The 11,202-nt window shown below is 40.4% G+C and overlaps 1 protein-coding gene across 1 annotated transcript in view; it reads left to right on the top strand.

Moving 5' to 3' along the window:
• Positions 1-5,015, top strand: part of PDGFD (platelet derived growth factor D) — a gene marked incomplete at its 5' end in the record, with an annotated part of 263,054 nt that extends 258,039 nt beyond the window's left edge. The window contains one exon of the mRNA XM_011984412.1: positions 2,373-5,015. Coding sequence (XP_011839802.1) covers positions 2,373-2,498 — 126 coding nt within the window. The remainder of the gene's footprint in view (positions 1-2,372) is intronic.
• Positions 5,016-11,202: the final 6,187 nt, after the last annotated feature.

Genomic DNA, 11,202 nt, shown 5'->3' with positions numbered 1-11,202 from the left:
GTTTTCCAACTTGGTTCCATTCTCCCCGTCACTTTGAGGTACACCAATGAAATGTAGATTTGGTCTTTTCACATAGTCCCATATTTCTTGGAGGCTTTGTTCATTTCTTTTCACTCTTTTTTCTGTAATCTTGTCTTCTTGCTTTATTTCTTTAATTTGATCTTTAATCACTGATATCCTTTCTTCTGCTTGATCAATTTCGCTATTGAAGCTTGTGTATGCTTCACGAAGTTCTCGTCCTGCATTTTTCAGCTCCATCAGGCCATTTGTGTTCTTCTCTACACTGATTATTCTAGTTAGCAATTCATCTAACCTTTTTTCAAGATTCTTAGCGTCTTGTGTTGGGTTAGAACATGCTCCTTTAGCTCGGAGGAGTTTGTTATTACCCACCTTCTGAAGGCTACTTCTGTCAGTTCCTCAAATTCATTCTCAACCTGGTTTTGTTCCCTTGCTGACAAGGAGTTTTGATCCTTTGGTTAAGAAGAGGCATTCTGGTTTTTGGAATTTTCAGCGTTTCTGCACTGGTTTCTCCCCATCTTTGTGGGTTTATTTACCCTTGGTCTTTGATGTTGTTGACCTTCAGATGGGGTCTCTGAGTGGATGTCCTTTTTGTTGATGTTGATACTATTCCTTTCTGTTTGATAATTTTTCTTCTAACTGGCCCCTCTGAAGCAGGTCTGCTGGAGTTTGCTGGAGCTCCACTCTAGACCCTGTTTACCCAGGTATCACCAGCAGAGGCTGCTGAAAAGCAAAGATTGCTGCCTATTCCTTCCTCTGGAAGCTTTGTCCCAGAGGGGCACCCACCAGATGCCAGCCACAGCTCTCCTGTATGAAGTGTCTATTGGCCCCTACTGGGAGGTGGTGTCTCCCAGTCAGGATACACGGGGGTCAGGGACCCACTTGAGGAAGCAGCCTGTCCCTTATCAGAGCTCCAATGCTGTGCTGGGAGATCTGCTATGCTGGGAGATCTGCTGCTCTCTTCAGAGCCGCCAGGCAGGAACATTTAAGCCTGCTGAAGCTGCACCCACAGCCACCCCTTCCCCCAGGTTCTCTGTCCCAGGGAGATGGGAGTTTTATCTATAAGTCCCTGACTGGGGCTGCTGCCTTTCAGAAATGACCTGCCCGGACAGGAGGAATCTAGAGAGGCAGTTTGGCCACAGCAGCCTTGCTGGGCTGCAGTGGGCTCCCCCCCATTCAAATTTCCCAGCAGCTTTGTTTACACAAAGCTGTGAGGGTAAAATCACCTACTCAAGTCTCAGCAATGGCGGACGCCCCTAACCCCACCAAGCTTGGAGTATCCCAGGTCACTCTCAGACTGCTGTGCTGGCAGGAGAATTTCAAGCCAGTGGATCTTCGCTAGCTGGGCTCCATGGGGGTAGGACCCGCCGAGCCAGACCACTTGGATCCCTGGCTTCAGCCCCTTTCCAGGGGAGTGAATGGTTCTGTCTTCCTGGCATTCCAGGCACCACTGAGGTATGAAAAATAAACTGCTGCAGATAGCTCGGTGTGTGCCCAAACAGCTGCCCAGTTTTGTGCTTGAAACCCAGGGCCCTGGTGGCATAGGCACTGGAGGAAATCTCCTGGTTTGCCAGTTGCAAAGACCTTGGGAAAAGTGCAGTATCTGGACTAGAGTGCACCATTCCTCCTGGTACAGTCTCTCATGGCTTCCTTTGGCTGGGGGAGGGAGATCCCCCAACCCCTTGCCCTTCCCAGGTGAGACGACACCCCACCCTGCTTCAGCTCACCTTCCATGGGCTGTACCCAATGTCTAACCAGCCCAGTGAGATGAACTGGGTACCTCAGTTAGAAATGCAGAAATTACCCGCCTTCTGCATTGATCTCGCTGGGAATTGTAGACCAGAGCTGTTCCTATTCGACCATCTTGCCGGCAACTCCAGGACAACATGTTTTACTTCAACCAAAGATTTAGATATACCAGAATATTGTATTCATGATTTTATTCATTTTCCTCTCCATGATAATAATATGCTCAAGAATTGTATTCATCTATAACACATGCCTTGGTCAGAAGGATCTTTATGATAATATTTGGAACCACACTTGGCCCAAAGCAGGCCCTGAGAAAGCTATTAATAAATACCAGCTAAGACACATGAAATCATCTGGGTACTTCAGATAGGTAATGCTAGGCATTATTCTGGGATCAACTGATTCCTCCGCTTCAGGGAGTCAATTATTTGTAAAAATGTGTACATCCTAATAGCAATGGGTGCATTCTAATAGCAAGCCCATAGCTTCTGTTGGGTTCTCAAAGGGCTAAGAACTAGTTGTCAAAAAGGTAATAAGTAAGTGGCATCTGACTGAGTTGAACTCCAAAGGCTTTCTAACAGGAGATGTGCTTCTTGTCCTAGGTATTACAGTTTGAGCCTGGCCACATCAAGAGGAAGGGCAGAGCTAAGGCCATGGCTCTGGTTGACATCCAGTTGGATCACCATGAACGATGCGATTGTATCTGCAGCTCAAGGCCACCTCGATAAGAGAATGTGCACATCCTTACATTAAGCCTGAAAGAACCTTTAGTTTAAGGAGGGTGAGATAAGAGACCCTTTTCCTACCAGCAACCAAACTTACTACTAGCCTGCAATGTAATGAACACAAGTGGTTGCTGAGTCTCAGCCTTGCTTTGTTAATGCCATGGCAAGTAGAAAGGTATATCATCAACTTCTATACCTAAGAGAATATAGGATTGCATTTAATAATAGTGTTTGAAGTTATATATACACACACACACAGAAACATATTCATGTCTATGTGTATATAGATCAAATGGTTTTTTCAGTATATATAACCAGGTACACCAGAGCTTACATATGTTTGAGTTAGACTCTTAAAATCCTTTGCCAAAATAAGGGATGGTCAAATATATGAAACATGTCTTTAGAAAATTTAGGAGATAAATTTATTTTTAAATTTTGAAACACGAAACAATTTTGAATCTTGCTCTCTTAAAGAAGGCATCTTGTACATTAAAAATCAAAAGATGAGGCTTTTTTACATACACATCTTAGTTGATTATTAAAAAAGGAAATATATGGTTTCCAGAGAAAAGGTATTTCCAATACCTAAGCATTTTTTCCATGAGAAGCACTGCATGCTTACCTATGTGGACATTAATAACCTGTCTCCAGAACCATGCCATAATAATATAAGTGCTTTAGAAATTAAATCATTGTGTTTTTTATGCATTTTGCTGAGGCATGCTTATTCATTTAACACCTATCTCAAAAACTTACTTAGAAGGTTTCTTATTATAATCCCACAAGAGACAATGTATAAGCTATAACAGAATTTTGAATTGTTTTTCTTTGCAAAACCCCTCCACAAAAGCAAACCCTTTCAAGAATGGCATGGGGATTCTGTATGAACCTTTCCAGATGGTGTTCATTGAAAGATGCGGGTAGTTGAGAACTTAAAAAGTGAACATTGAAACATCGACATAACTGGAAACTAGGTGGAATATTTGATAGGATCCATATCTAATAATGGATTCGAACTCTCCAAACTATGCCAATTAATTTAATGTATCGTGCTTTTTTGTTCCTGTCTTTTTGAAATAGAGACATGGATTTATAATGGCATTTTATGTTTGGCAGGCCATCATAGATTATTTATAACCTGAAAGCTTTTGTGTATCAATAAAAAAAAATCACATTTTATTAATGTAAATTTCTGATCATATACTTGCTCACTGTTCTGATTTCCTGTTTCTGAACCAAGTAGAATCAGTCTTAGGGGCTCTGGTTCTTAATCTGTGGAGTTTGCTTTAAGAAGCCAGTTGTCAATTGTGGTAACACCAGTTTGGCCCTGCTTTCCTACTGTTTAATAGAAAACTATTTTACATTGATTAATGGCATTTAGAGTAATTTTTTTCTCTCTGCTTCCTTTGTGTCTGTTTTAAAGGAGACTAACTCCAGGAGTAGGAAATGATTCATCATCATTCTCCAAAGCAAGAGGCTTAAGAGAGAAACACCGAAATTCAGATAGCTCAGGGACTGCTAACAGAGAACTACATTTTTCTTATTGCCTTGAAAGTTAAAAGGAAAGCAGATTTCTTCAGTGAGTTGTGGTCCTACTAACTACCACCAGTTTGGGTGACAGGGCTGGTGAAGTCCTAGTGTCAGATGAGTGACCTAAATATACTTAGATTTCTAAGTATGGTGCTCTCAGGTCCAAGTTCAACTATTCTTAAGAAGTGCAATTCTGCCCAGTTATTTGAGATGAAAGATCTCTGCTTATTGAAGATGTACCTTCAAAACTTTCCTAAAAGTGTCTGATGTTTTCACTTGAGGAGGGAGTGGTAAAATTAAATACTCTCTCGTTCAATTCTCCAAAATCCCAGAACACAATCAGAAATAGCTCAGGCAGACAGTAATAATTAAGAATGCTCTTCCTCTTCATAACTGCTTTGCAAGTTTCCTGTGAAAACATCAGCTCCCTGTACCAAAGTCAAAATGAACGTGACATCACTCTAACCTGAACAGCTCACATTGTAGCTGTAAATATAAAAAATTAGAGTGTTCTACCCGATTTTCAATAAACCTTCCAGGCTGCAATAACCAGCAAGGTTTTCAGTTAAAGTCCTATCTGCACTTTTTATTTATTAGCTGAAATGTAAGCAGGCATATTCACTCACTTTTCTTTGACTTTCCTGAGAGTTTTATTAAAACTTCTCCCTTGGTTACCTGTTATCTACTGCACTTCTAACCTGTAGCCAGTAAATCTATTTGATAGCCATCAAAGGAATAAAAAGCTCGCCGTACAAATTACATTTCAAAACAAACCCTAATAAATCCACATTTCCACATGGCTCATTCACCTGGAATAATGCCTTTTATTCAATATGTTCTTATAGGGCAAAACACTTTCATAAGTAGAGTTTTTGATGGTTTTTGTCATATCGGTAACATGCAGCTTTTTCCTCTCATAGCATTTTCTATAGCAAATGTAATATGCCTCTTATCTTCATGAAAAATAAATATTGCTTTTGAACAAAACTACTCCATTATTTAGTACTCAATTGCAGTTTTAAAAGGTGTACACTGCTGGAAAAAAAAAAAGAGAGAGAGAGAGAGAAAAGAAAACTTCCGGTCAGGCGTGGTGGCTCATGTCTGTCATCCTAGCACTTTGGGAGGCCGAGGCGGGTGGATCACAAGGAGATCGAGACCATCCTGGCCAACATGGCGAAACCCTGTCTCTACTAAAAATACAAAAATTAGCCAGTTGTGGTAGCGTGCGCCTGTAGTCCCAGCTATTCAGGAGATTGAGGCAGGAGAATCACTTGAACCAGGGAGGCAGAGGTTGCAGTGAGCTGAGATCACGTCACTGCACTCCAGCCCGGGCTACAGAACGAGACTCCGTTTCAAAAAAAAACAAAAAGACAACTTTTTTCACAAACGCATCAAACTGTTTGGAATGACAAGATTGAGTGATTTCTGAAGGCTTCATTTTATAGTGCTTGAGAGAACAACACTTTGTTCCCCAACTACAGGCTTCTGCTTCGTCTTTGTCCTGCAGCTGCACAGTGGGGCAAGACTTGAGTTTGGTTTTGTTGCTGCTTTGTTGCCTCTTCATTTGACTGTTTCCCCATGAGTCTTAGAACGAATTATATTCTCCTCTGACATTGTTCCTCACCTAAGAAAATCCATAGCCTTCTCTTCCTTGAGGCCTGAAGTCAACAACATTACAACCTCATTTCCCTTTTGTCCACCCCACCTCCTCCTTTTCCCATCTGGGTGGACACCCTAGCCAGGTAGTGATTCAGTGTTACCAGTTCAGGAAGACCAGTTTAGGAGCTACACTCCTATAACATTTGCTTCATAATTCGTGAAGAGGCACATAGCACAAAGAGAGTTCTTCTAGCTGCAATGCATATGTAAGAATTTTTGCTTTTGATTATAGCCTAATCTTATCCTGCTGGAGACAGAATAGCAGCTGCAGTGTTGAATGAAACTCTGCCATTTTAGTGGTTTTAGGTCATTTGGGGAATGGGAGTGAAGACCTGTATTCTGTGGTAAGAATTAATTTTACCATCAGAAATACTAGCTAGTGTGTGAGCATGGAGGAGGGATGGGGACAGGGTGAATAATTCTGTGCCTGATAGCTAATTCAAGTAACTGGGGTTTTTATGTAAAAAGTCATAATACTCATATATATATGTGTGTGTATATATATATGTATATATGTTGCATTTTAATACAAAGACATTAACAATTTTATTTCATTTCCTGAAATGTTCACATGTCCAGTTTTATTCTGAGAATAACTCAACAGATGTCTAAATTGTTGATACTCTCCTAGGGTCCTCATAGAATATTAAATTAAAATTCATAGATTAGTATTCATGCCTGAAGTCCTAGGAAATACAGCTTTGTTTATTGACAGCCCTAGTCAAACATGCTAGAAGACAGAATATTTATAATTCACTGGTTTTATTGACATTCACTCAAATTCTGTTGTTTTTAAAGATCAAGTTAAAGACTACACAGACCTTCACAACTTAACATAGCACACTGGGATATCTGTCAAATAAAATAGGCATCAACAAAGGATAAGCAACTAACCACTTAATGTAAGACTTTATGCTTGCTTTTCCAGTTATATTTTTGACTTTTGCAAACTAATTTGTGTCCTTTTTTTGAATAAATTTCATTTCTATAGAGATGTCTAAACATTATTTAGCAGACTGCATTAAAAGAGAGTGGAGCTAACTTCATAACCAAGGTTAATATACTCAGTGCAACAAGCTGTGGACCAAGAAAACTTCATTTTCTAACAAAATCATTTGACTTTGTGATTATTTTAAACTGTTTATACTTGTTGCCAGCTTTAGTGACCAGAAACCAAATGTTAAAATCATTCTTGGATTCAATTTACATTTTAAATAATACCTACAATACAACTTCCCTTTTAAGAACTAAGGTCTCTAACTTGTTTCTGGTTCAAGTCATATTATAAATTTCTCCTCTTATGGCCTTCTAGTGTTTTTCTAGACTTTCCTTTCTCCCTGTGTCTCCCACAGGCTTCCTTTCTCACCTGTCTCTACCCCTCAGTCTTCAAATCAGAGAAAATCAGGATCACTATCTGCTTTGGGAAAGACAGGAGATAGATCAGTCAAGGAGATCAACTGCATGGTTTCCTAAGTGAGCAATTAATAGGGTAAAATTCCCAACTGCTTTAAGAAATCACTGCTTTTTGAGAGTCAAACACATCAAGTGAATATTTTTCAGTACTGTCTACTTTGGTGCAAACTTCAGAATATGGTGGTAGATATTTGTTGACTTCTGTCAAAAGAAATTTAGCCACAGTCAATATGGGGAAAACTGACTAAATTAAATGTTTCATTCATTCATTCAACAGCAAATACATTAAAGCCCACTATGTATCAGACATGCTTTGAGGCTTGAAACACAAGATTCACAACAGAGGATAAAACTAGAGAAAGATATTCTAGGTAAGATCAACAGGAAGAACAAAGGTCTCCCAGCAAAAATGCATAAGGTAAGTGTGGGCAGTTCAAAAAATATAAAGTGATCAAAAGGAAAGAAAAGGAACCTGTAGGCAAATGAATTTAGTCTTTTAGATTTAGGAAAGGAAGCTCCACGAGGACCTCTGAGCACAGTGGGGGCTGTACGTGTCATAGAGCACCAGACAGAAAGTTAGAAGGTCTTGGATGTAGTGACTAGCCTGCCACTTTCTAAACCTATCTTTCCTCATTTACACACTCAGATATGTAAGGTGTTCTGTAGGTGTCTTCCGGCAGAACAATTCTGCATTTTGGAAAATGCGTCTACAGAAAGAGTAGGGATTGGGATATGAGTTATGAGACTCCTTGAAGTTCTAGGGGTGAGACAATAAGGATAAAGTGAGACTTCAGAGACAGGAAGGGAAGTTTGCCCCTGTGGTTGTTCAGGCTGTGCACTACAAATCTCTAGGGGGTGCTATTTGCATGAACTAAAACTACAAGACAGGTTAAGAGGTTTCAAAGTTCTTTGTGATTGGATGGGCAGGAAGTGCAGGCTTGGAGATCTCCTGGAGGAAGAAGTCTTGTGAGTTGGAATTTCAAGAGAATTCTCATGGGAAAACCAGAGAGGCAGGAAGGAGGGGTGAATTTTGCAAGCATGTCTCCAAGAAGAGCTAGGTCTTGTAACGTTGACAGGGAGTCATCCTCAGTGTCAAAGCTGAAACCATAAGAAGATAGACAGAACCTAAAAGACCTCCATAATCATTAAGAGGAAAGAAGACTAGTTACTAAAGCTAACAAAAATGTGTTCTGAAAATTTATTAAGTACTGACTGAGGGCTAAAGGTCCAGCCCTGTGCTAAATACAGCAGATTCACAGGAAAATAAAACATATTTCCTGCCTTTATCAAGCTAGAGAAGACATTACATGGAACTAGAGAAGACTAGGCACTAAACAAGTAATTACATATGTAACCCAATACATTTGTGAAAAGCAAAAGCATAATGTGTGATGACAGTAAAAGGTGGAATCCAGATCAGAGGACAAAGAAGGGTTTCGTGAGAAGATTACATTAGAGCAGGAACAGAAAGTTGAATAAATGTTAGAAGCAAAGTGAAAGAAGAGTGTGACATTAAATGGTACCAATAAAAATGAAAAAAAAAATCTAGCTAGATTAAATAGTTTGAATCTTTAATTGATCAGAGTTGGGATATATTAGACTGAGGTAAAAGGAGATAGAAGATATCAAGGATTTCTCCAAGGCTTCTTTCTGGCATAACAAACTGGGCAGATAGAGTGCCATTTATTGAGATGGGGGACATGCAAAGAGAAGGAGATTTAGGATGGATTAAGAATTCAGTGTGAGGTATTAATTCCAAGTGACATTTGATATATCCAATTGGAGATATTAAGTAGGCAGTTAGATCTGTGGGTCTGGAGATATTACGTAGGCAATGAGGTCTGTGGGTCTGGAGCTAAGAAGAAGGGTCTGAGACAGATGTAAATTTAGGAGTCAGCAACATACAGTGGTATTACAAAACACAAGAACACTCCAGACACTTACGGGAGGGTGAAAACCAAAAGGGGAAGAATCACAGGGCAATTGCGAGAATATAAAAATATTCTAAGTGCCAGAGGAAGAAATTGTTGCAAAGAGTCTGGGTCAGTTTTATCGACTATGGCAGAGAAGGTATGAGAAACACCTACAGATTTATCTGCTCAGAAATACTCCTTTCTAACCTCTTTTGTGAGAAATTCTTCTACATCTATAGCAGTATTGTCCAATAGAACTTCTTGCGGTGATGGAGATGTTCTATATCTGTTCTAAGAGAGCAGCTAATAGCTACACGTGGCTATTGAGCACTGGAAGCATAACCAGTGTGGCTGAAGATTTTTCAATTTTATTTAATTTTACTTAATTAACATTTAAATATAAATTGGCACATGTGACAAGTGGCTACTGTATTACACTATGCAGTTGTAGATTTAATTATCACCCAGAGTTGTGGCCAGAATAACCACTTCACAGTACCACACACACGTACTAGCCACAGCCAGGGGCACCTGACTCAAGCTTTCTCAGAATGTATGGGCCTGAGAAGAGATTCAGACAGTTTCCTTTGTTATTTGGATGGTAGGATGTGAAAATCAATGGCTGTTGGCAGCCATACTCCCTGCCATGTAGACTAAAAATCTAGAGAAAGTCAAACTACAAAGGAAAAGAAGGAAGAAAGATACAAACACACAGAAAGTCCTGAGGGAATCCCTCCTTCTCATTAGTTCTGATGTCTGGCCAAACCCTTCTCTGGTTCTCTGAGAATGTCACATGGTGGAAATGTGAGTCAGATGAAAAGATATTTGGAGGGAAGAACTGTGATGAAATGATAATGCTGAGTGAAAACCACTATATCAGGGAGTTGATAGGTGAGTGAAAAGAGAGAAATACAGTTAACTCTTCTTTTATTTTTTATTATTTATTTATTTATTCATTTATTTATTTATTTATTTATCTGGGACTGAGTCTTGCTTTGTCACCCAGGCTGGAGTGCAGTGGCAGGATCTCGGCTCACTGCAAGCTCTGCCTCCCAGGTTCATGCCATTCTCCTGCCTCAGCCTCCCAAGTAGCTGGGACTCGGGTGCCCGCCGCTACGCCCAGTTAATATTTTATATTTTTTAGTACAGACGGGGTTTCACCGTGTTAGCCAGGATGGTCTCGATCTCCTGACCTCGTGATCCGCCTGCCTTGGCCTCCCAGAGTGCTGGCATTACAGGCCTGAGCCACCGCACCCGGCTGACAGCTCTTTATATCCACAGGGTCCACATCTATGGATTCAACCAACAGCAGATCAAAGATATTTGGAAACATGAAACATATAATACAACTATAAAAATAATAAAAACTGGCCAGGTTCAGTGGCTCACGCCTGTGATCCCAACAATTTGGGAGGCCAAGGCAGGCAGATCACTTGAGGTGAGAAGTTTGAGACCAGCCTGGCCAACATGTTGAAACCCCGTCTCTACTAAAAACACAAAAATTAGTCAGGCATGGTGGTGCACTCCTGTAGTCCCAGCTACTCGGGAGGGCAAGGCACAAGAATCTCTTGAACCAGGAAGCAGAGGCTGCAGTGAGCAAGATCGCTCCACTGCACTCCAGCCTGGGTGACAAAGCAAGACTCCATCTCAAAAATAAATAAATAAATTAATTAAATAATAAAAATTAAAACAGCACAGTATAACAACTATTTCCATGGTATTTACATTGTGCTAGGTATTATAAGTAATCCAGAGATGATTTAAATCATATGGGAGGATGTGCATAGGTTATAGTAAACACTGTGCCGTTTTAGATAAGGGACTTGAGCATCCCCAGATTTTGGTATCCTCGGGGGTCCTCGAACGGATCCCCTGTGGATATCAAGGGACAACTGTATATTAAATTATTGTTGTTTGTGGCACTTGTGTTCTATGAAGTTGCCAGGATCACTGAATTAGCACATACTGTTTTTGTTGCTGCTCAGAGAAATCCTGGCTTAGGGTTCTGCAAGCCTCTGGTCACAACATTTTCATCAACTTTCAGACAGTCTACTTGGTTATTGTGTGTTTCTGGTTAAGAATTCTTTAATATCGGCCGGGCGCGGTGGCTAAAGCCTGTAATCCCAGCACTTTGGGAGGCCGAGACGGGCGGATCACGAGGTCAGGAGATCGAGACCATCCTGGCTAAC

Source organism: Mandrillus leucophaeus, unplaced genomic scaffold, assembly GCF_000951045.1.
Source record: "Mandrillus leucophaeus isolate KB7577 unplaced genomic scaffold, Mleu.le_1.0 Scaffold267, whole genome shotgun sequence".
Lineage (NCBI taxonomy): Eukaryota > Metazoa > Chordata > Mammalia > Primates > Cercopithecidae > Mandrillus > Mandrillus leucophaeus.
This window is presented reverse-complemented; position numbering and strand designations above follow the sequence as displayed.